At 26.2% G+C, this 27,970-nt stretch overlaps 1 protein-coding gene across 2 annotated transcripts in view; it reads right to left on the minus strand.

Moving 5' to 3' along the window:
* sff (BRSK family serine/threonine-protein kinase sugar-free frosting) overlaps positions 1 to 27,970 on the minus strand; it is a 50,530-nt gene that overhangs the window by 13,597 nt on the left and 8,963 nt on the right. The window contains exons 2-12 of one of the 2 annotated variants that reach the window (XM_089173070.1): positions 18,221 to 18,401; positions 17,852 to 17,992; positions 15,798 to 15,948; positions 15,404 to 15,619; positions 13,991 to 14,190; positions 13,023 to 13,253; positions 9,679 to 9,971; positions 3,846 to 3,997; positions 3,550 to 3,702; positions 2,791 to 2,965; positions 709 to 920 (exon numbers count right to left, since the gene is read on the minus strand). In XM_089173070.1, the coding sequence (XP_089029196.1) occupies positions 709 to 920; positions 2,791 to 2,965; positions 3,550 to 3,702; positions 3,846 to 3,997; positions 9,679 to 9,971; positions 13,023 to 13,253; positions 13,991 to 14,190; positions 15,404 to 15,619; positions 15,798 to 15,948; positions 17,852 to 17,992; positions 18,221 to 18,401 (2,105 nt within the window). Of the gene's footprint in view, positions 1 to 690; positions 921 to 2,790; positions 2,966 to 3,549; positions 3,703 to 3,845; positions 3,998 to 9,678; positions 9,972 to 13,022; positions 13,254 to 13,990; positions 14,191 to 15,403; positions 15,620 to 15,797; positions 15,949 to 17,851; positions 17,993 to 18,220; positions 18,402 to 27,970 lie in introns of both variants that reach the window. The other variant, XM_089173069.1, reaches the window with a different exon arrangement.

Below are 27,970 nucleotides of genomic sequence, written 5' to 3' on the forward strand. Positions count from 1 at the left end.
TACTAGATATGCGTATATTTTAACATCCAAGTCACAAAATGCGAAAGATTTTATAAAGCTAGTTATGAAGGTAACAGATAATAACAAAATTGGCATAGTCCTATCGGATTAATATATCCAGGGATAAATTCAAAAGAATTTAAAAGATTCTTAGAGGAAGAAAATATACCAATAGTATTCATTGCAGTTAATTCATCATTTTCTAATGGCCTAAATGAGAGACTAAAGTTTAGTTTAGTCAACAAAATAAGATGCAAAATCAATGAGAAAAAAAACCTATCATGGACAACGATAGCGCAGGAATGCACAAGAAGATACAATGAAACGGAACATACAATAACAGGTTTTGCATTAATATATTTAATGCAAGGGAAAAACGTAACGATTTTACCTGATGAACTCCATCAAGAAATAAAAAACAACTTATACCAAGTAAATTGTGTTAAAACAGTTGAATTGTCTACTTTGTAGTAAGACACAGTTTAGCTTATTTACCCATTAAATTCTATAAAGAATAGACGCGCGCCCGCGCGCGAAGATTATATATATATATAAAAGAAATACAAAGACCAATAGAAATTCTCGAATTAACCTAACTTCCAATGAGGACTCGAGAAAAAATTTAAAAAAAGAAAATAGAATAAAAAAAAAGTAAGAAATGATGAAAGGAGGATGACTATGGTTCACTACCTTGTTGAAACAGACTACCTGTCTGGTAGCTGGATGAGGATTGAGAAAAAGTCTTTCGCTGGTATCGCTTCCACAACTAGAACTTTCGCTCATTTCCATGGCAAATTTTCGTGATGCCCTTGGACTTGATGGTACTGCTCTTGTTTGTCCGCTTAAATTCAAACCAACGTTTCTAGTACATATTTGGGATTGTATGTGCTCGCAGACCCTCCTAAATCTTCGAATATTTCCTACGAAAGATAAAACAAGTACAAAAATTATTGAGTTAAAAATTTTGTTTAAAAAAAAAAAAAGAAAAAAGAAATAACATAAATTATCTCTCGATCATAGAAAAATCAATTTTAACGTATACTTTTTTTGTTTATTAATTATTTAATAGTAATTATAACTAGTTGGCTAGTTATATATATTTATCGTAATATAATTAAAATATGAGTTATATTTATTAATATGTTATACATTAACATATTCGCGACCGCTGACGTGAATTTACGTCTTTTCAAGTTTTATTCCTAATTATCGCCGACATGAAATTCACGTCATTTAAAATTTTAAAAATTTAATATAAATAAATTATTATAATATTTAAATAATTATATTTTATTATTTAAATATAAATTTAAATAATTCATAATTTTTGCCAGTACTCAGTATTAAAAAAGGAAAAAATATGCCGGTCGCGAATGTGTTAATATTATATTTAATTATGTCGTATTATAATTAAAATATGATAAATAAATATAACTAGAGCATTTATCAGAGATACTGTATTTTACTAAAAATATTGATGCAATTAAAATGCGCAAAGAATAAAATAAAAATAAAGATAAACAAAAACAAAAAAGATACGACATAAATTAGATACCTCGATCATAGGAAAATTAATTTTAACGCATATTTTTGCTTTGTTTATTAATTAATTAATATTAATTATATAATTAGCTAGTATTATCCCTAGTAGCAAAAAATATTGAATACATGTGTATTTAATATTAAAAAGACATTGAATCTCTTTTAATATTAAATTTAATCTAATTTAATATTAAATATACATGTGTATTCAATATTTTGTGTTACAAGGGATAATTAAAATGCGATGAATAAATATAACTAGAGCATTTCAAAGATCAGAGATCTGTATTTGATGAAAATTATTGATGCAATTAAAATGCGTACAAAATAAAATAAAATAAAAATTACAAATCTATGAAAGTAGGAAATAGAATGATTTTGTATAACAATCTTTGCGACTTTAACCGAAGTATGAAAACGCGCAAAGAAAACATATATATATATATATGTATAACCGAGTTCCTTGGCCCGTAAAATATACGTAGATAAGATTTAACGCGGGTATGGAGAAGGCGTACGTGCCAAGGTAACATCGATCTAGTTGCGCTTGGATGGCTGCCAAATGCCAAACGCCAAACCACTTCTTTCTACTCCCTTTTTCTCTCTCCACCCTCTCCCTCCTCTCTCTTTCTCTCCCTCCCTCATTCTCTCTCGGTTTACGGTGTCTACAGTCAGACTTTGAAAAGGGCTTTGTACCTACGGTTTTGTCATTCGCTTAGCCGCATCTTTCATTCGGCATAAACTCGTGACAAGGATACGTACGAAAAAAAGAGAAAAAGAGAGAGAGAGAGGGAGAGAGAGAGAGAGAGAAAGGGAAGAGTGGGGAGAGAAGGAGACACGAAGGGAAAGGATTCGAAGAAAGAATTTTGTTCGTATGGAAAATAAAAAAAAATATGAAGAATCATGATCGAGTGATAAATTATTCGATGTAGAAATTAATTTGGTACCTTTTTGATGATATTTAAATTCGCTCCATATAAATTGTCATTTATATTTTTTATTTTTTTTTATTTTTATGTTGTCGTCAATGAATTTTAAAACAGAATTCTTTGAAAATTGGAACGAGAATTAATGAAAAATAATAATAATAGTAACAGATGTATGATTATTTTATAATTATGTAATATTATACTTAATTTGCGTAAAAAAAAGGTACCAAATTAATTGCTACATCATATGATATATTATAATATAAAAAAAATGAAATAAAAAAAATTAGAAAAGATTGTTGAATGATATAATATTTACCACTTAATAACGTAAAAGTAATGGCGAACAATGGCTCGTTAGGCTGTTTTGTGATACCACTGATGTCAACTTGAAATTTAACCTGCCTTTGAAACATAGCAGGTGCCGTGCTACCCTTTTTATATTCTACTCTGAATGCCATTGGTGAACACACACTGTGAGATAGTTCAGCTATCTGCGAATCGATACAAAAATATATATGTATATATAAATATGATGAGATATATGCGTCAGTAATTATGGATTAGAAAAAACAGGTGTTCTGATAGTGAGTCAAAAAATTGATTATAAAAAATTCATTTTACGGTTTATTTTTAATAACTAATAATTGTTCTAATATGATATGAATTATATGAAATTTGAAAGTTATCCATTTTTATTTTTTGTAATCTAATACACACTTTTATAATTATATTAATCGATTGTGTGATTTATTTTATTTTATATTATAAATAATTAGCACTAGATATACCACCATTTTCAGTATACGTATTTCTACCACACTAATCAAAATGACTGGTGTATAAAAAAAATGCTATTTGAGGCTTCCAGTTTTTATTTACTCTTAAAAAAGAACAAAAAAATGTTTAACAATAATAATTTTAATAAATAAATGAATTTATAGACATTTTTAAATAACAAAACGCTTAATTATTTACAGAACAAAATGTTACATGAAGTAGAAATTTTGAATTAAAATAACCCGACCAGTCAAAATGACTAGTCTGGTATATCTAGTGTTAAAATATATTAGCTTACCGACAAAAATGCGTGAATCAAATCAGCTTTCACGCTCGCTAATGGTTTTCCTTTAACAAGAACCGTAAAATTTTCGTCCTTTTCTGTCGTCATAAGACTACCAAACCAGGATTTTTTCGTTAATTCTGGTGAGGAATCTGGTGTGAGATGAACCTTGAATAAAAAAAAGTAAAAAGAAATAAATATACGTTAAAAACAATTTTGATTTGGATTCAAATCGAAAAAATCAATGTGAAATTTGTTAAAACGTTAAATCGTTTTTCATTGAAGAAAAAATTATTCATAAATTTGTTTACCTCTTCCGTACTGGTTAGTAGTTTACGACGATGGAATCTGGGACTACCTAGGAATGAATTCTTCAAGGTGGTTAATCGTGATCTCCAATGATAAGCACCGGAACCTGCACCAGTGTGTGGCGAACCTGGTGGTGTAACACCAACTGCTACCACTGTAAAACAAATTGAAATTTCATCAATATGTTTTTTTTTATCCTTCACCATCGGGTATCGAATTCATTTATTGAAACATGATGGAAATTGTCTTCTTTTTATTTCGTATTTTACATTAATCTGTTGGATCCCTTCACAAAAGGGGAGAGAAGAGAAAGAAATGAATTCAGCTGACAAATATGGAAATGCAAAATTTGTTTTCATTCAAATTCGAATCGCTTAAAACACACAGAAAATTTTAAATTAAAATTCGTTCTTCATATATAAAAGTGCAGTGTCACATTGTTAGTTTCCAATGAATTTCGAAATTACTGGACTGGTCTTAATGATTTTTTTTTATTTTGTGTGATTTTTTTTACCTAGACTATTGAATAGTTTTTATCGCGATTATTTTTATTTTTTATTGCTAATTTAAGGATTTATTAATTAAAGGTTATCTAGGTCTTTAGGTACTGTAATTTTATAATAGATGGCGATGTATTACAATTCAATTATTTCGATATATTCACGTCATACGTTTTTTTCAGATTTACATATGACATAACTAATCTTGCTTTTTATATTTTTTTCAGTATTAGTATTTTATGTATTCCATTCTAATTATGGTATTATTTTGTGTGTTGTTATAATTTACTAAATAGTTTAGAATTATATTAAATCAACGATTTATTCATTATATTTTATAGTGAAAGTAATCCGACGATATTTATGTCATCAATTTGTTTTCACTAAACATTTTTAAGAGTCCTCTATTCGCGGAAAATTTTCTTCTCATTTTTACTCATAAAATTATACCCAGTAAAAAGAAAAATACAGAGGCACCCTGTGTATACAAGGGTGAGTTGAAAAAGTTTTAAGAGTAATATAATAGAGAGTGTTTGACCGACAAAAAATAAAGAATTTTATTTCTATTCAATTGTCGTTCCTATAAACTTTTCAACCTATCCACGTAAAATAAAAAAAAATAAAAACAAAATAAAAAATATATTTGTGGATGTCTTTTTTTTTTGGTGGCAAAAATTGTTCTCTTCTTCTTCCTTCTTCTTTTTTTTCTTCTTTTTTTCATTTTCTTTTTCTTCTTCATTTTGTAACACGTTAGCACACATTCCCTTTGAATAAAAATTTGTCGTGCAAGTGTTCACTCTCTCGTTAAAGTAAAAAATCCACGCTTGACAGAGGTCAGTTGCATATTTTAAAGCGTCTCCAACCGGTTCGAAAAGATAAAACGCAGTACTCAGACGTCGACGAGGGTAGTAATGCCCTCGGCACGGACTTTGTTCGGACTTAGTGCAAACACTTTCGACGGCCGCGTTTCGTAAAGGGAAAAGAAGAAGAGCATTTCGCAGTACACATTGTCCAAAAGACAATTTTTTGTCTTCTTCTTCTTCTTCTTCTTCTTCTTCTTCTTCTTCTTCTTCTTCTTCTTCCTTCTCTTTTACTTTATTTTCCTTCTTTGATGTTAGTCGTTAATTTGTTGGATCGTATTTAACATTATTTTCCTAAGTACGTACTATACATACAACCCTAAGTTTATCCTAAACATGTCATCATTTTTATCGCATTTGAAATTTTTATAATTGTACCCATTATTATGAAAGTGGTTTAAGTCAAAATTGAAAACAAAAAATGAATTTATAGGTTATTTTACACCACATTATTTTAAGATAAAGTGATTTATTGTAATTTTCACGATATTTTCAAAAATGAGCCATTAGATAGTATTTCTTATTTCAATATTATTATATAATAGAATTCATTTAGTATTCAAATATAATTCTTTAAATATTTCGAAACAAGAGAAATATAACCTATAATTAGACTACTTTCATAATAATGGGCATAGTTGTTTTTTTTTTCATATATGTAATACTCCTATATGGACAGTTAATACGGAAAAGAATGTCCCAACATTACGGTGCTGACAATATTTATTTTCTCTCTCTTCCGAAACACTTTGTTCAATTTGCGCATGCTTGAAATTTCTCAAAAATATCAGTAGTGGGGATATAAACTGGAGAATAATTTTATGGTTAAAATTGTGTTTACAATATTATTCATTATTATAATTTAGAAAAATAATCCTAAATTTTTAAAAATTTGTGATTTTTTTTTAAATTTTATTTTCCTCATAAATAAAATAAAAAGTTATTGTAAAAATATATTTTATTAGAATTATTCGACGTTTTCCCGTATGCGCACAAAGGATGCGCAGAACTGAGCTGGAAGCTAGGAGGATAGAGAAGGTGACATTATCTGTCTCACTTTGTTGGAACAGCTTCCATTTATGGAAACTGTCCACATAGGAGTATTACATATATGTTTTTTATTCATACAAGAAAGCATTATGCTAACAAACATCTACAAAATATATAAACCGTTTATTTTGAAAATTGTACAAGTCTCTAATTTGTATTCAATTAAGTGTAAACTATATTGAAAATTAGTTAATATGTAATATTTTAAAAAATGTCAAAACAAGTTTAATATAGATTATTTTCAAGAAACATTATCGTAATTGATGTCATCGTCAAAAGAGAATCTGAGTTAAACATTGACACGCGATCTCAAGACGATAAACACAGGGACCTTCTGACGTAATTCGATAGGATTAGAAAGTGTTAGGGTAGTGTGTGAGATTAGTCGGATATGATAGACTAATATAATATTACACATACAGTACTATAGGAATTACTTTGCTGTTATTATTATAATAACTAAAAAGCTTTAGAAATTTTCTTTTTTTTTTATAATTAATATTCCTTACCTGTATTATAAGTTAATGAATTTAATTAATATAATGATTAGGGATTATCACGAATCAATATACCTTCCTTTTTTTTACCAATATTATGATAGAATTGTAATATCATGTAATAAAATGTAAAACAAAATTTTGCATTTTATAATACACATGAGCTGTTTCTATTGAAAGTGACAAATCCATTTTCCAAAAAAATCAAGTTAGTTATTGTAATAGTTACATTTTTATATAATCTTTTCATTCTGAGAAGAAATTTGTTACTAAATATCTTTAAATTCATTAAGATTTGGTAACTCAAAAATTTGATAGTTAATGAAGTTTATTTTGAAAGTGGCCTAAGTCCAATTTTAGCCATCAAAAACATATTATTTCTTAAATAATGTTAATTATTCTAATTAGGATGATAAATTTGACATCTTTAGAAACTTTAAAAACATTATTCAACTATGTCATCTGTTATCTATATTTTTAACTGTAATAATCCAACGCAAATACTTCAATATCTCGATTCGAACGTAAATGGACTTAGGCCACTTTCAAAATAAACGGCTCACATATGTATATGTGCCCTTAATTATGAAAGTTATTTAACAATAAGTCAAAATTAAAAAAAAAATTAGTTCATTAGTAATTTCACACGACATTATTTTAAAGTATCCATAATTATGCAAGTGATCTAATCTAAGTCAAAATTGAAAAAAACAATGAATTTATAGGCTATTTCACTCTTAACATTATTTTAAATTAAATAAATTCAATATAATTTTCACACGATATTGTCAAATATGAATCTGTCTTAGATAGTATTTGTTATTTCAATATTATTATAGAATTCATTTAGTGTTCAAATGTAAATTTTAAAAATCTCAAAACAAGAAAAATATGACTTATAGGCTACTTTCAAAATAAACGGCTCACACATGTATCGATATCTTTTTCTTTTTATTCTCGATAAAGATCGACTTTGAGGACACCTTGTATAAGTATAGAAAGGGGAAATGAAAAGTCAGGAAAATTACATTTTCGGTAGGGCTTGAAGTGACACGTGAAACGTTAGTGCGATTGACGGATATTCGATGAATTGTTACCAAAATCAAAAGAAAGATAGAAAACAAGAAAAAAAGAGAAAGACAGAGATGAAAGTAATAAGAGTAAGAGAGAAACAAGTAAAAAGAGTGAGTGAGTGAGTGAGTGAGAGAGAGAGAGAGAGAGATAGAAATAGTAAGTATTATTGCATTTGAATTGTATGGTATGGAAAATTAATCATTTGAGAAGTTAGTGAAATTTCGAATAATACTTGAATAGACATATTCCTGTCTCTCTCTTACTCTTTTTTTTGTCATCCCATAATCTTTCTCTTTCGCATACGTGGTTTCGGTTTAAAAGCGATGTCTGGAGCAGATATCAATTCGATTATAGGTAGTAGCTCGTTTTTTTGTCGTTTACTACTATTCCGGTAGTCGTTTGCCAAAGCAATGATTTTCCTCTGTATTTGCCTTTCCTCTCGATACTCTTTTATCATACATCCCCATTTCTCATGGGAATACGGGAAACGATTTCGATTAATCGATCCTTTCTCTCTCTTTCTTTCTTTCGTTGAAATAAAACTTTATCGTCTTTACGTGAGAAGAATAGTTTTTCAACTAGTTATGTATGTCTTATCGAATTGCTAAATAGATGTTAAAAGGGTGGGGGAGGGCGAGTCGGAGGGGGGAGAGAAAGACGAAGACGATGATAAGGGGTGGAATGATTTATCGATCTGTCGATCGATTTATCTATCGATAAATTCATTTAAATTCATACACCAAATAATTCTGATTTATTCATATAGCCTAAGTCACTTTGTATTCGTTTTCCGAGATTGCTTTTTATGGATATATATTCTTGATGGAACAACTTTGCCATATTTTCTTTCTTTTTCTTCTTCTTCTTCTTTATGGATCGTTTACAAAAGCAGCTTACAAAGAAGAAAAAGAAGAAGAAGAAGAAGAAGAAGAGGAAGAAGAAAAGGAAGAAAATTTTCATCGAGAAAACTTGTTAAGAAATTTCTCAACGTTTACCATTATATAGGGTGAGGGTTGTGTGTATGTGTGTATTGATGAAGTAGGAACCTTTGAAATTTTGAATTAATTGTTCAGCAATATCGAGAGTCGATATTGATTCGTGCGATTAGTGTTTGTTAATTAATTGTTATGGCTAGTTCCTTATCATTTGATTTTTGTGTGTGCATATGTTTGATAGATTTTATAACGAAATATTATCGATCAATTTGTATTACTTTTTTAATTATTATTATTAAGTTGTATTGAAATAATCATTTTTTTTTATGTTAAATCTTAATAGTTCTATTTATTGTTTTAATTTGTTTATTATTAATAAGACACGTGGTTTAATTTTAATTTTATTCAAAGTAAATTTTTAAATCTTATTTTATATGTTTACCTTTATGTTGAAATATGTTTACATGGATATGATATGTTTATATTTTAAATATTAAAAATATAGCAAAAAATTAACTTTTTACTATGCATATAATATTATTTATTATAAATAAAAATCAATAATTATTATTATTAATTTATTATCTATCACATTTAGGAACCCTGATACCTCTTTAATTGTACCAATATATATCATTTACTATAATTAATTATTATATAATTGTAAGAGCGTATAAATATTATAAAAATCAATGTTACAAAAATAAATACCGAAAAATATAATCTTTTGTTTATATTTATAAAAATTGCACATTTTATACGCTTTCTTATGGGGTACGTGACTCGAGACAAACCCCTTATCTTATGTATAATGTATACACACATATTTACACAAAGTAAAGGCAAACGAGCTTACTAAAAGCTAATTGGATTTCTACAAAGAAGAAAAAGAGAGAGAAAGAAAGAAAGAGTGACTTACCAGGTTGAACATCGTTCAATTCGATCCCGACATTGGCCAGGGCCGGAGTTGGTGTGGGCACCCCTTGACTCGGGGAATTACCGTTTCCACCAGTAGTAGTGCTTACCGCCGAAAGTCGATGAGGACTACCACTCGTTTGACTTATGTGAGAACTTGGCACCGATCTGTGTGGACTCAGAAGACCTGGCACGTTTGGTACGTGTAACGGTGAACCACCAGGTGTCGATGCGTGAGAGTGAGATGCATGCGTGTGACATCCGGTACTAGGTGAACGTCTTGCGTGATGCCTCGTACTGAAAATATTTTTTTTTTTATCTTCTTCTATCTTATAAAATGATTGTTTTTCTTTTGTTAACCCAATTTTACGTAGTAAACGTCCCTAGTAGCACAAAATACATTGAAAAAGGCTTTGTTAATATTAAATACACTTGTATTTAATATTTTGTGCTACTAGGGGTCATTTTATTTTATTTTATTTTTTTTTCGTATAGGATCATTATTTTGTACATATCAATTGGATTTTATAAACCAAAATTGATTACTTTATTATGATTATTTATCTATTAGAGACCACTTGTACACCGTATGTGCAACAACTTTATTTTTTAAAAATACCGAGTTGTACACCATGCGTGCAATAATAATAAGAATATATAATATAATAATAATAATAATAAAATAAATAAAAAAAAAATATATATAATTTTTAATTAAACTTTTAGGAAATGGTACACTGATTATAAAGTAAAATTGCATTGATAGTTTCTAAAAATGTAGATTTTGATAATCCAAACAAAATTTTTAATTTTTTTTTTTGGTATGTACAATAACCAATACTAAATTTTGTTTTTTTTTTATACTTTAAAGATAATATTCATACAAAAAACAAGTCTTATCTCGACGAATATTATACTCAAAATAACTAATAATAATTTATTATTATTACACACATTGTGTGCAACTGGGGTCTTTTCTGAAAAAAGTTATTGCAAACACGGTGTGCAAAGTGGTTTCGAATGGGTCAAAGCATGTTATCATTGTAGAGAATCGAATTTAAACGATTGCAAAAAAATTCGATTGAAAGCTAATAATAGTTATAATAATAAGAAAAAAAAACCTATACAGAATTTAGTCGTGTAAGTATGTAAATACGTTATGTTCTTTCTCTCGTGTTAATCGTCCATACGAAATTCGCAATAGGTGGCCAGTTTAAACGCGAGAAAAACGAAATAGGAAAAGAAGGCAAGAAAACAAGCCAAAAAAAAAAAGAGAAGAGGGGAAAAAAAAAGAAAAAATAACGAAGAACTGCGTGTGATATCGAGCACGCGACACGTCCAAAGGCGTAACAACAAAGTCACGCGATATCCCAGCGTAAAGTTAAGGTCGCGTATATATATATACGTTTGTGATGTTAAAACGCTTCGAGCGATTTAAATGTCCGTCTGTTGGATCGTAAGCTTTCATGTATTCTTCCCTGATAATTATACGAACGTTTTTTTTACCATTTTTTTTCATTGTCCACAAGAATTAACCTTTTAGGCACTATGCACCATTATAGTGGCTTTCGCGGATGCCATTTTTTAGTACGATACGCCACTATAGTGTCTTTGGTAATTTGATGTTTAATGAATAAACCCTTTTAGACACTATACGCCATTATAGTGGCTTTTGCGAATGCTATCTTTCAGTACAACGTGCCACTATAGTGGTGCATTGCGGATAACATCTTTTAAAATATATTTTATATTTAATTTTATTATTAATTAAAATAAATTGTTAAATTAAATTGAATAGTTTATTATTAACAAGATTCTAATAATAAATTAAATTTAATAATTAAAATTTTTGTTTCTAAATATATATAATAATTTAATTAATTAATATAAACATTACGTTATTGTAAATATTAACAAGCACGTATTTATGTCGAACGAACATGTTAGTAATTTTTACCAAACGCATATATGCGTCCATAGCATTCGAAGGGTTAAAGGGGGGGAAATTTTGTCTTTTTACTACGATTGAACCTTAAAATATATTTAAAGAAAATATAAAAATAAAAAAAGGTAAATTACAAAAAAAATTGTTTACATTTCATGTGTTTTTTTAAGAAAAATGATGACTCGTTTTTGAATGCTTAAAAATTTGCTGAAAATTATGATCGAACATTAAGTTGAATTAATGAAACAAATAAAAGAAATGTAAATTTGTATAATTGGTAAATTATTCAAAGCGTATAAAAGAGATTTCTTTTCGTGTTTCAACGTAGTTAATATTAGCATTCTTCAATCAAAAATTCGTTGAATATTATACGTTAGTCTAGGAAATAAAGAAAGAAACAAAAATTCAACTAAATTAAAATAAATTATAATAAAAGAGACAGAGAGGAAAAGAGAGAAAATTAGAGAGTCATGCATTGAAAAATAAAATGCGTTTAATTATTTCTCGTTAAAGTTAAAATGCTTAATTTTCAGAGATGAAAATTTCGTTGAGGATATAACGATATTTCGCAAAAAATATGAATACTGAGAATGGAAAACAAATTAAAAAAAATAAAATTGAAATCCAAATACCTTGAATTTCAGAAAAAAAGCATGCGTAAAATAAAAAAAAAAGTAATAATAAAAATAATATATATATAATATAATTATAGAATTTGTCGAGTTTTCTTAAAGTCAAATGTGTTTCAAAGAGTTTTTCGATTGGAAAAATGATAAGAGTTGTAGATCTGGGTCAGAGTACCGATAAGAAGTTCGCCATCGTTAACGTTGTTATATTTTTCTTTGTTACAAAGAACCTATACCGTTCAGTTATCGTCGACAAGACTTCGTCTACAAAAAAAAATAAAAAATAAAAAAGCAGACAACGATAGATAGAAAGAAAGAGAGAAAGAGAGAAAGAAAGAGGGAGAGAGAGAGAAAATTAATCAAAAAATAAAATAAGGTAAAATTAAAAAAATACATTATTATAAATATATATTATAATAATTATTATACATATAAAATATATTTATAATATAATATATTCTTAATATATAATATAAAATATATATAAAATAAAATAAAATAAGATAAAATTAAAAGAAGAATATATTAGTATAAATATATATATTATATTTTATTATTTTATATTTTTGTTATTATTATATTAAAATAATATAAATATATAAAAATAAAAAATAAATAAAAAATATGAATATATAATAACATAAAATATATATAAATTAATATAAATATATATATATATATATTTAATAATATAAATTAATAATAAATAATATAAATAATAAATAATATAAATTATTATAATATATCTATATATTTTAAATGATGAAATAATTTTACCTCGATTGTCTTCTTGGTGTTAAAGGTGAACCATGACTAATTTGTCCAAGATTTAGTGCCGTACTACCGTTAACACGACACGTGTCCACACGTTTCCTTGGTGGATCGGCTTCCAATTGTCCCCCGGATCCTCTTACACCACTTCTCATTACTTCCAGTTCGTCCTCGCATGCCGGTCTTCTTCGTTTTCTTTCCAACAAGAGAAAGTAGATCACTTTCTCCGTGTTATGACTAGAAAAAAATAAAAAAGAGAAGAGAAGTAGAAGAAGAAGAAGAAGAAGAAGCAAAAAAAAGACATGTGGATTAAAAATATTAATAGTTTCCACATAACCCAATAACTTTTTTTAAACTTCATAATAAACAAATAATATTGAACAAATAAATTTCAATAACGCGATAACATTTTATGCGTGTCAATAATTATGGCAGTATAGATTAACGATAAATTTTAATTTTTTTAAATTTTATTTTATTTAGATTTATTTTTGTTTTCACGATTATTTTTGTTTTGTTATTATTAATCTATTGTCATAATTACTAATATTGCACATAAATGTAAACATTTATAAATTAAACGTATATCTATTAATTATTAAATAAATATGAAATATAAATTTATATATTTATAATATTTATTACCTAATAAATAAATATAAAATATAAATTTATATAGAGTATTAATAATATTATTAAATAAATATAAATAATAAATTTATACATAATTATTAATTAATAATAAAAATTAATTATTAATTTTATTTATTTAATAAATATTATATTATTAAACTAAATTTTCTTAATAATATAAAAAGAAATAAAAAGATTAATTTAGAATCAAGAATTAAAAAAAGTATGTATGTAATTCGATAACAAGATGAGTATTAGAAATAATTAGATGATACGTTATACTAATTAAATAAACGTGTTTCTATCCTACTCAATTACAATGATTAGAAAGTTTACTTTACTTGGGACTAAGAAGTTCTTGAATTAGTTTATCGCGTTCTTTGAAGCATCCCAAACTTGCGATAGCTTGCAATACGTCAGGATCGATGGCATCAACGGACGGAATAACGTGCGTTTGCACCACGTCCATCATTGATAATTCCAATTCTAATTCACCTTTACCTGCTGCTGTTACCCACACGTGCCTATTTATTTCGGCAAGCTGTATAAACGATACAAATATATATTTGTATTTATTAATTTTATTAAAAATGAAATATTCGGGTAAAATCTTTAACGTTTGTACGTTTGTAAATTAATATTTGTTAAGTAAATTAAAATAAAAAAAATTAACAATCCATTATGCAGTTTATAATAAAAGCATTTTTAATTCATTCGAATAGTTCATCAATTTAAATTTGATCTTTGTTATAATAAATTAATGCAGAAATCACATTTTAAACAATTTTGAAAAATTCATCATTGTTAAGAACAAAATCGTAAGTAAAATATACAAATATTAATATTATAGTATCTAGAAAATATATATTCTATTTATACATATATAATTATACATATATAATATTATATGATATTAATTTATTATTTTAATAATAATATATTAATTAAAACAATTAATTCAAAATAGAAAAAAAATATTAATATATTTTTTTATAAATATGCATATATTATTATATATATATATATATATATATATATATATATATATATATATATATATATATATATATATAAATATATTAATATTTATTTTAATAATTTTATATAATTTTATTTTATTAATTTTGTATATTTTTATTAATATAAATATATAAATGTATATTTTTATATAAATATATTAATAATATATATATTCCTTATTTAAATATATACTTTAACCCTTTGCACTCCGAATTATATTTCAATTTTGTTTTCAGCAGATTCCAATAATTTTAAATATTTATTTAAAATTTACTTTAATTGAAAAATATGGTAATTTAAACATATTTTAAAGGAAGAAATAAATGAAATAAAATGTCCATTTTATTTTCATTATGTTATATTTTGTAATTTTCAAAGTTATTATATCTTTTGAGGTAAAAGCCGATGTCGAGTCACACTCGACATAGGAGTGCAAAAGGTTAAGTACACTAAAAGTTAAATTACAATAGAATAATAATTAAATATATTTCTCAGGTAAAAACACGAATTATATATATATTTATTTTTATATGTATGGTATCGTATGTAATCAGTATAAATTAATTTTATATGAACAATACACATAAATTTATTTAATTTGCATATACTAAATGATTCTGATTGATACTATAGAAATCAAAACTGATAGTTAGACACGATCTTGCGGTTAGAACAGTAAATGTACTATAGTATACTATATCGGAATTCGATTTACTATTGTATAAGTAGCTTACCGTTAATCTTTTATCCGGATCAACCTCTATCATTCCTCGAAGTAAATTCTGACATTCTGGTGGTACGAAGTGTGGTATGTAAAACACACCACGTTTAACTTTCTCTAATAATTTTCTTAAATTATCGTCGTCGAAAGGTAACGCTCCAACTAAAAGTGCATAAAGTATAACACCGCAAGACCATACGTCTGCTTTTCTACCATCGTATTTTTCACCCTGAAAAAAAAAAAAAAAAAAAAACAAACCACGCAACATTAGAAGAAGAAAAATAATAAATTCCATTTGGAATTTATTTAGCAATTTTTTATTTTTATTTTTTTTTTTTTTTAAGTTAACGAGAACAACGAATAATAAAGTATACAATTTTTATTCTCATTTAAATGACAATACTTACTCTGATTACTTCGGGACAAGCATAATGAGGCGAACCACAGCTTGTTTCCAACATCGAACCTGCTGGCTGCAACGACGCCATTCCAAAGTCCGCTATTTTAATATTATTCTTCTCGTCCAATAACAAATTTTCAGGCTTTAAATCTCTATGACTGAAAAAATCAGAAGAAGAAAAAAAGGAAAAAAAAAACAAAACAAAAAAGAAAAGAACAACAACTTCTGAGTTTGTATTCAGTTTATAAAACGAAATCGTAATTATCGTATATAATATATTAAAAATTATTATAAATTATTATCGCTGATAATTATGACATTGGCATAAACAAAAAAAAGAATTATAATATTATTTTCTAAAATTTATTATTTTTATTATAAATAATTTTAATATTTATTTTATTATTTTTTTTTACAAAATTATTATTTTATGAATTATTAGTTTTGATCACAATTAAAGTGACAATATTATAATATTTAATATTTTAAATTATATTATTATATTATATGTATATATATATTATTATATTATTACAGATATTATATATAATTAATTATATAATAATACAATTATTTATTCTAATTAATATTAAAAAATTAAATATTAAGTAAATTATATTTTATCATATAAATAATATAATAATTATATATATTATAATTTATACATATATATATTATATTATTATATATATTATTATATTGTATAATCCCAATTTTATTTTTTTTAACTTATGCTAATGTCATAATTTCCATTGCTTATCTGCGATAAAGAAAACACTGATATCTTTTATTCGTTCGTAAGAATGAATGAGGGGAATATTCGATCGAGGAAGTCAATGTTACTTGAAGGGTGGGCTAGGTGTCTTCTTCTTCTTCTTCTTGTAAAATTAGGTCTAACCCAAAAGAGAGAAAATGTATTCGATTGAAGGCACCGTTTTCTTGATACGCTTTGCCAACTAGGACCTTTCCGAACTTCACCCTAACCGGTGTACGTGTATGTGTGTGTGCCCTTTGTTTTGCTTCCTTTTTCCCCCCATTCTTCCTCTGTTTCCATAGCCCTCTCCTCCACCCACACCCCCTTCCCTTCCCGTCCCTTTATTTTCACCCCTTTAAGAAACAAATCCTTAACCCAATTCGTAGAACTCATAGTAGAGTGAACAAGATCGTTTCAACTTACGTAACTGAATATTACGTTTCTAATTTTAATAAAATTTCTTAAGAAATTTTAAATAGGGGTAGATTTGTAAATTGTATTATGTATTATTATAGTAACGTTTGAGAGTATTCGTATACAGTTTGCATTTATTATTATTTCACTTATTTTTATGTGAAATAAATGAAAGAATTAAAAAATTATTAATCTGAGTTACACACGAATGTTCATATCAGAAAATAATAAAATAAATGTTTAGAAATTATTTTGGTTTTTTATCTTTTTAAAATTTTGAAATTGTAATTAAATTTTGCAGATGAATATTTCTATTTTAACAGTTTATACAAAGATTTGAAGAAATTTGTAACATTTGATAACATTTGGAATAAATTTGTATGAATTATTAAATATTTTGGACGATTTTTATAAAAAATAAAATATTTTAGTTCCACGATAAGGCAACAATGTTGAAAAATTTTCCAATATTATAGGAAAATATGATTTGTATGGAAAAATGTAATGTTCACTCTTCCTGAATCAGGGGCAACCACTTCACGAATTAAATATAATTTTTCCTCTCGTCACATTTTTCTTATTTATCGTAAAAAGTAACCAAATTATTAGGTTGTCCGGAAAGTTCGTGCCGATTTTGATAGAAGATTGAAACGCAACACATTTAAGTATTTTTTTTTTGGTATATATTTATTAAATTATATATAAGTGCGATTCCGTTCTAAAATCTTTCTCTATCTTTAAAGGTAACTTCAAAATTTCGGCCTTCCAGAACTTCTTAGGTTTTTTTAATAAAATAACTTTATGCCACTTACCGAAAATCGGCACGAACTTTCCGAACAATCCAATATTTGCAGTTAAGATAATAAAACATTTATGGTTGAACATTAACTTACCATATGCTATGGCTATGGCAAAAGTCTAATGCGGAAATGATTTGTCGAAAAAACCTTCTGGCCTCTTTCGGCGTTAATCTACCCTTCTTAACCAGATAATCGAAGAGCTCTCCACCTGATACGTGTTCCAGTACAAGGTATCTGCATAAAAAAAGAAGGAACAAAAAAAAAACAAAAAGGAAAAGAAATATAAACGAACAAGATCAATAAATTATTTCCGATAAAAAATTCATTTGAATCATCAAAAAAAAAATATTTTTCAATTTTTTTTTTCATTTATAGGAATTACAATATAACGATTTCTTAAATGTAATAAATTTATTAAATGAATTTATTAAATAAATTTGTTTATGAAAGTGATTGACTTACAGATATTTCTTATTCTCGTACACATCGGAAAGGCCGAGAACGTGGGGATGATCAATTAGCTTCATAATGGCGATTTCGCGTTCAACTTTCATCAACACGGACTCCGACAATTTTTCACGGTTGATGATCTTGATCGCCACCTTTTTGCCCAACACGCAGTGAACGCCCAGTTTGACCAATCCTTAACAAATTATGTACAAAAAAAAATTAGATAATAAAAACACAAGAAATATCATTTCAATGCAATTATAAACGTTAATTTTTATTTTATATTTTTTGTAATCGTTGCATCCATTCCAACCCCTGCATAAGAATAATCGACATTTGACGTTGTCTCTAAGTACACGAATTATCTAAACTTCTCGTGTTACTTTTAAGTACTTAGATAATAATAAGAAAATAGGAATCATTCGATCTATCCACACCATACTCGAATTTCTCCTATCCCATTTTACCCTTTGAACCTTTAACTTATATTTGTGGACGGGGGTTCGATTCCATGGTTGGAATATGAACGCACGTGTACACAACTAACGTTCTCGAGTAAACATCGTTTCTCGAGTGGTTTCATATTTCTACCACTTATATATAATACAATAGTATAGTATATATATTTACTAGGATGCTCCGGCTACTCCTTGCTCCTGCGGCTTTGTTATAAAAAATGTTAATTTAATATAATTCTAAATTATTTAATAAATAATAACAACACACAAAATAATACCACAATTAGAATGGAATACATAAAATACTAATACTGAAAAAAATATAAAAAGCAAGGTTAGTTATGTCATATGTAAATCTGAAAAAAACGTATGACGTGAATATATCCAAATAATTGAATTGGTATACAGCGCCATCTATTGAACGTTGATTAAATGTAATTCTAAACTATTTAATTCAGTCAAATTAATATTCACTAATAATTTTTGAGACTTTAAATTAGGCATAAAGCAACATAAAATTATTTATATATATAATATATAATATATATAAATAACAACACACAAAATAATACCACAATTAGAATGAAATACATAAAATAATAGTATTCAAAAAAATATAAAAAGCAAGGTTAGTTATATCATATATAAATCTATGTAAAATGTAAATGTAAAATGTAAAAACTAAAATGTAAAAACTAATATGTAAAAACTATCCTATTGGGATCTCTGGCAGGGGCGTGGCATAGCAATTCGACCTATCTATTTTAATTTTGAATTTAGCCACCAGATAGCGTATTCAAGTGCTACAGATCCCAATATTCTAAGTTGAAAAAAATTACACAAAATAAAATAAGCATCGATCTTTGTTTAAAAGAGAGAGAGAGAGAGAGAGAGAGAGAGAGGGAGAGAGAGAGAAAGAGAGAGGGAAAAAGAAATAGAAATAGAATCAGAGATACATATCTCGAAATGATGATAGTAATTGCATCAAGCAAGTACTTCGACCTTTTTATTTCCATGTTACGAATCTGACAATTCTATTCGAGGCTCGTATAATCAAAATAAACGTCATTTGTTATCGGTGATCAAAAATATTACATTTCAAATTGTCTGATTGATAATGAATTATTTGAACTTGTAAATAAGTTTAACGATCTTAAGAAAAAAGAAAAAGAAAAATAAATGTCGTTGTGGTTATTTCGAGAGAGAGAAAGAGAAAGACGTTCGTCTTGTAATTAAAATTAAAAAGACGAGGTTTGAATCGTTTTTAATGAGAAAAATAACACCCCTCTTCTTTTTTAAACCATTTATGAGCAGAAATAAAAATGTGTGTATGTGTATGTCAAGTAAAGTAAAACGGTATAGTCTAGACCGTTTTACGAAACGCATAATTAACCTATGAGAGTACTCTTACTTACGGAATTATTTCTCGTCTGCAGAGATACGTAGGGTGAATACAACCCTTAACACTTTTTACACGGTTCAAATATATCCTGTATAAAAGTTAACATTTTGTTCAATTATTTTCATTTGAATTTAATTATTTGCGTATTGGTATTTATATATCTTTATATATAAAAATTCAATATGTCACATTGTTAGTATTCAATGAACTTCGAAACTAATTAACCGATTTTAATGAAATTTTTTTTATTCTGTGTAATTTTTTTCAATTTAGAATATAGAATAATTGTTATTGCAATTATTTTTATATTGTATTGGTAATTTAAGGATTTATTATTTAAAGGTTATGTAAGTCTTTAAGTACTGTAATTTTTTAATAGATGGCACTGTATTGCAATTCAATTATTTTGATATATTCACGTCATACATTTTTTTTCAGATTTACATATGACATAACTAACCTTACTTTTTATATTTTTTTCGAGTATTATTTTTTTATGTATTTCATTCTATTTGTACTATTATTTTGTGTGTTGTTATTTATATATTAAATTTATATACAATATATTAAAAATTTTGGGATGTTAAGGAAATGGCATATGAAGACCGCGAATGGAAGGATCGCGCTCAAGGACAAGAACAATGGCGGGATTTGGTATTTGCGGCAATGAACTTCCGAGTTCCTAATGCCAACTAATAATAATAATAATAATAATAATAATAATAATAATGATAATAAAAAAAAATTTTATGTTGTTTTATATCTAATATGAAGTCCCAGAAATTATTAGTGAATTTGTCTCATTAAATAGTTCAGAATTATATTAAATTAACATTTTATAACAAAACCACAGTAACGCGTGGCAGTAGATGGTGCTGTATTAGAATTCAATTATTTGGATATATCACGTCATACTTTATTTTCAGATTTACATATGACATAACTAACCTTACTTTTTATATTTTTGCCTATATTATTATTTTATGTATTCCATTCTAATTGTAATATTATTTTGTGTGTTGTAGTATTATTTTGTATTGTTATAATATAATAGTTTAGGATTATATGAAATCAACATTTCATAACAAAGTCATAGCAACGCGTGGCTGGACCATTCTAGTATATATATATATGTTCTTTGTTAATTTAATTTGATTAATTTGGAAATCATATCCATGATATTAATACTTATATTATAAAATATTTGATTCAACATTATTGCAAAAGTAATATATCATATATGACTGATTTTATTATTAAATATAAATATACGGTATCTTATTAAATTTTATATTGTAGATAAATTACTTGATTTTTATTATGCTTTATTAATTTTTTTTTTATTCTTTCCTCTTTAGGTGTTATCTCTATAGTTGAATTTTAATTATCAATAAAGTATCAATCGTATTATCACGATATTCGCGTTAAAACGTAGTCTCCACGTATCTTTTATGCAATTACGATGGTAACCGTGATTCTATATAGTTATATTCAGTACATAATTGACTTAGCAAGACTCTGAGGTAAAGTTCGCGTTGACGCACACACTCTCTCTCTCTATCTTTTGAACACATTCTCGTGTATTCCTAATGCATCTTATTCTTGCATATGGTGCAACGAGGTAAATTGCCTATTAAAATAGCAATATCTGATGAAAATGCATAGAATTGAATTCTAACTTAACACATACTGACAATTATTATTTCTATTAAATTATACGAATATAATTATTAGGTTGTTAAAAAAGAAAGTCTAAAATATATACAATGAGTCACAAAATTATTCGTATAACAATTGTTATAAATTATAAACAATCGATATTTCCTTGCAAATGCAATTTTATTAAATTCCAATGATTCTAAATGTTTTTTTTTTTTTTTTTTATTGAAAAAGTATGATAGCAACGATTCAAAAAAATTTTCAAGAAAAAAAATCCTCCGAAACCGTTTATTTTGGTCTAAAATAAAAAATAAAAAAAATGAAAAAATAAAAAAGGTACTGATACGGGGTTGAAAAAAGGGTTTTACTTTGTTCTCAGAGAATATTCACGTTTCGAAGTGGTAAATGCATTATCGATGGACAACACATACATCCCACATCCATAGACTGCATCAATTGTGGCAGATGAAACGTGTTCTAATCGAAGATGGATATTTCAAGGGGAGATATCACACAAGGCTTACAAGTCTACTACAGTACGATATCTGACGTGTAATTTCGTGACTGGCGTCGACTGGGGCCTCACTTCCCGCCAAATCGAATAGAATTGCATTACTGCCACGGATGGACATTGAAGTGCACTTTCACTAACGACTTGCATCACGCACAATTTATTGATATCGACTCGATAGTGACACATTGCATTATTTCATAGTTCTCTAAATTCTAATATCTGTTTTTTCTTTTTTTTTTTTAACAATTTTTTTTAAAAACATATGTACAGATAAATTGTACCCGATTGTATATTGCAAATAATTGAGCAAAATTTTAAGAATAATTTTGAAATGTTAAAATAATAAAAAATAATCTTTAAATGTATTCGTGTAAATTGTTTTCTTATATTTAAACAATTTTATTTAGAAACATTTACAGTTAAATATATATACATGATTGTATATTGCAAATATTTCAGTATAATTTTACAAATAATTTTGAAATGTTAAAATAAAAAATAATCTTTAAAATGCAATCCATGTAAATTGAACATTAACACGTTTTCCTGTATTTTTGATCTCACATTTTACGTTAAATTATTATGATTTCTTTTTTTAATAAAAATGTTCTTACTTTATTCAATTATTTCTTTTCTATTGATAAAAATGGAAAGAATTTTTCTGATTAATATAGGTTATTTAAATTTTGTAAAGATACAAATTATGCTAACATTAGTAAACAAAATGTTTATATGATAACACACATGCAATAACGAGTTATACGTTTACCAGAAAATATAACATCGAGGAAGCCCCGTTTATGTAGGTGTAGTTATTCTTGTACATCTGTCAGAATGTCTCTCTCGGAAAGTTTCGTACTTGAATCTATGTCAAAGCGTTAGAACTCGACATCCTTTTTAAGTAATTCCTTCTACCCGATGTTTCTACGTTAATAATACATACTTTTATATATACAGAATGACTCAAAAATCTCTAAACTATTTTAAAATAGAATCATTTTTTACTTTAATAAACAATTTAGAAATTATTTTTAATTAGATTTATAGGTTATGTTATTAAATGACGACTATTTTGTTCTGGAAAATGGTGAGATCTTGAATGGCCGCTTCTCGCAATGGTCTAGTGATTTTTGAGCCACCCTATATATGAATAGCTCACTTAATCTTTTACCATTTGACAAAAGAACAGCTTTTTCTACTCGGCAACTAAATGTATACTCATACTATACATACCTACGGAATATTTTAGAATAACTATTTTTCATTTTCAAATAAGTTGAACTCATCTTGATCAAATTTTTTTATTTTAGTAATACGAATATTTTATTTATAATAAATATAAAGTAAATTCTAACAATATTTTACTTCATAATTGTCGAAATTTATTTTGTGGTTAGCAAAATTTATTAACAATTTATCGTATATAAAATTTGCTTAAAAATCAATGAATTAAAGATTATTACAATATTAACAATTTTGTAAATAATTTTATATTAATATTAAATTAATATAATATAATATTAATATTAAATAAATAAATAAATAAATTTAATTATATATATAATTATATTTATGTATAAATTATATTTATAATTTTATAATAATATATTACCAAAAATAACAAAATCAATCCACCATTCATATATTTGACAAAGGTGTGAGCAAATAAAATTGAAAGAATTTTCATCGAAATAATTTCGATAATTTAATTAGAAATGCATTAATTTACTTTCGTGCTGAAAGTAACATAATGCCAAGGAAATTAAGGTCAATGAAAAAACATTTCAACATTTACCTTATTATTTGAAAATTAGTACACTTTCAGAAGTGTTCTTTAATTACACGTCCTTTTCATCAAATGTGAAAAGTATAATATATAGTAATAGTTATTTAGAAATCACACATATGTTACATATACATCCGGTATATCATGTGTAAGTAAAATACACGTGTGTGTATACAAGTTCAATGATTATGTTCTTGACTCATCGTCATCGTAGAAAGACGAACGTCTACGTAAGGTTTCCCTGATATTTTTTAATCCGATTGAACCTTTTTCTTCTTTGACGTAATTGGCTACGTGAATTAGAAAGAAAAATATGAAGAATGTAGTACAAGTTGATATTTCGAATAATATGATCGAATGTTATTTCAAATAATCGTACATTTTAATTAAAATCTTTCGATGAACCATGATGCATATTGATATTTATTTATTTATTACAAATTTCAAAAGCAATTCGACGATGAAATAAATTTATTTTAAAAAAACAAACAAATATAAAAAATAAAATATAAAAATAATAAGTGAAACGTAACGATATACGTTATGGTGTATAATTAAAAAAAAAAAATTGTCAGTACAGTCTTCCTTAAAAAAAAAAAAAAAAAAAAAAACAATCACTATCATTCTCTGAGTTAAATGAACAATAAAAGGATTTTTCCTTTTTTTTCTTTTTTTTCATTATTTTGATTTTATTTTCAAACATTTCTCTCAAGCCATGTCAAGTTTCACCCTCGGATCCTATTTTCATCGAGCATTTATGTAAATCGAGAGAATAATTTGTAGTAAAAGGGTTCAAATAAAACGCAAAATAAAAGAAAAAAAAAAGAAAATGAAAGGTATGAAAAGGACAAAACTTTCTTTCTCTCTTTCTCTCTCTCTTTCTCTCTTATGTTTTATTTCTGTTTTTATATCGTAAAAATTCCGGAAAATATGCAAATGGATTTATGAAGTGCACTCTTCTCTCTAGATCTAATTCTATCCTTTTTTCTATATCTTTTTTTTATTTTATCCATTTTTTAAAATATATTTACGAAGATGAATTGATGCTAGGGGTGGGGATGGGAGGAAGCTAATCATAAACGTATCAAATTATTTCTCGATATTTTTCAATTTATGTGTTTTATCTAATTATCGATACGACCAATTAGATACTTTTCGATGTGTTCTTTTTCTTTTTTCTTTTTTCTCTGTGTTCTTGATGGTACACGTGTGCACGGAGCTTAGATAATAAAGAGAACGATCACTGTGTATAAAAGTGTCCCTAAAATATAGAACAAATAAAGTTTTATTCCAGAGTGCGCTGTAGTTGCTTAGATCAATTAGTGCTCAACAATATTAAATAAAATCATTTGTACATACCTAAAATGATAAACAGATTTATGTAATAATTGCTTATTAAATTATTTATTTAAAATTTGACGAACAAGCAAACTAATGAAGGGAAAAAAATTGTAAATAATGTTATATATTTTATATTGTTTATAAAGCTGTTTGTCGTTGATATAACTCCGATTTTAATTTCCATTCAGCTGAAGAGCCATTAAAACAAGTTTTAATAGCACACTTTTTCACCATTTTCAACAATACTATTTTTATTTCTTAGAAAATGTTGAACACCGTTAAAAAATATTTATCCACATGTATGTTTACAAATACGCAATGCTCAACGGTTTTCTGTGACGTCACTAGGATCGAAGTGATCACCATGCCGCCCTAGTGGCAGAAATAAGTATTAGTATTTTGTTACTTTTTTAGAGGACACAATTTATGACAAATTGCTTATAGCGATCGTTCTCCTTATTTAAGCTTTGTGCACATGTGACATAATTGAATGGAATTGCATTATTCGACAATAGTTATTTCAAATATCACAGATAGAAATAAAATGATGTTTTTTCACGTGCGATAACGTACTCGCGTTATTTCATTCTTTAAAAAATAGAAAAGAGGAAATTTATATAAATTACGTTTGTTAGAAAAAAAAGTTTAGAACAAGTGAATTATAAATGTATCTAAAATTCATTCAAAATGTTCTATGAAATTGTAGAAAAGGAAAGTAAAAAACAACAAAAAATGTAACGGAATAAATCATATATATTATATCGTACAGTAAGAAAGAAAAGTTTTTTTTTTCGAAAAAAGTTTTGGCAATCGAGATTTAGGTCAAATAATGGTAATAGTCATGTTAAATCTTTGCCAATAGGAGTTGACTTTTATTTCGAAGTATATCATCAAGATGGAAAGACGATTAGACGAGAGAAATTCTCTTTTTTTTTCCACCCTTTTCATTTCCTACAAGAATTATTACGATTTTATATAAAAAGAAAAAAATAGAGTGAGAGAGAGAGAGAGAGAGAGAGAGAGAGAGAAAAATTTCATTCGTACGAATAATGTAATCTTGAAAAGAACGGAAGAGAATAAAAGATTTGTTTTTTTTTTTTTACATTCCAAAAATCTGTCTCTTCGTGTTTTATTATCAGATTTCAAAATGAATTCATCGAGATATATATATATGAAAAAAAATATATTTTTTTTTTATTCAAAATAATGCTTCCCTTTCGGGATACATGGGAAAAAAAATATATTTACACATATATTATATTATCGTATCCTAATATGAATCGATAAAAATCAAATATGCGATCATTTATAAACAATTGAAATATTTCAGAAAAAGATATTTGACAAAAATCATTTGTGTGATCATTCAAACGATTTAAATAAAAATAAAATATCCTTCAACAAGAATGTATATTTATAACGTTTTTTTTTTGTTTCTCTTTTATGAAATATTTTCGAATGAATTATAGTAGGAAAAATGAAAATACCTTTTCGAGGCTTGCAGGATACAACGTGCTTTAAATGTAAGTACGAATGAACCTGTTCTCGTTGTTTCCCTGTGCCCTTCAACAAAACGTAATAGCAGAAGGGTGCACCGAAGTATATACACGCTAGCCGCTTTATTATTCAAAGTGTTTGCAGTATGTGAAATGCAATCGACGTTGTGTGTATCTGTGTGTATGTAAATAGGTATATATACATATATATGTATTGGTATGTGTGTGTGATTATGCGTATTTCTGTCTTTCTCATTCTCTTTCTCTTTCTGTACGTGTATGCTCGATATTGAAACACGCTCGTGAAAACAACATCCATAGTTTTCACTCTGAACTTGTAAATAAAACGCAAGAGAAAGAGAGTTCAACTTTATTCACGAGGGATAAGGAAAAAAAAAATAAAAAGAATTTAAAACATTCTAACCGGTCTACTATATTTGCATTAATATTATCATGCGATAAGATAAATATGTTGTGTAATAATTTACTTTTCTTTTTAACATTCCATTGCATAGATATGATCATAGATTAAATCTTATTGTAAGTACTATTAATTTTCAATTTTTTATTTGTTGTTTATTTTTTTTTTTTCGAGGAAATCGGTCTCTTTGATTTTCTTCGAATTTGTATAAAGTAAGAAATTTGTATTATATATCTAAAAATATATTAAATAATGATTTAATGATAAATATAATAAAAAGAAATGTATATACAGTATAATTTATTTTCTTTTTAACATTTCATTGCATAAATATGATCATAGATTAAATCTAAGTATTATTAATTTTTTATTTGTTGCTTATTGTTTTTTCGAGTAAATAAGTTTCTTCAATTTTTGTCGAATTTTTATACAGAAAGAGAAATTTCTATTATAATTATAGTTATATATTTAAAAAGACTACATGTGTATTTAATATTAAAAACAGATTTACACACATAATGTCTTTTTAATATTAAATACTCTTTTTATAATTATTATTTTATTTATATTTAATAATTTAATATTATATATAATTTATATATATATTATATTAATTAATAATATTAATATATTTTAAGAAATATGTGTGTGTTCATATTATATATTATACTAAAATGTACATACG

The sequence above is a fragment of the Polistes dominula genome, unplaced genomic scaffold (assembly GCF_049000335.1).
Source record: "Polistes dominula isolate Pdom_NZ unplaced genomic scaffold, Pdom_raw_medaka contig_22, whole genome shotgun sequence".
NCBI lineage: Eukaryota > Metazoa > Arthropoda > Insecta > Hymenoptera > Vespidae > Polistes > Polistes dominula.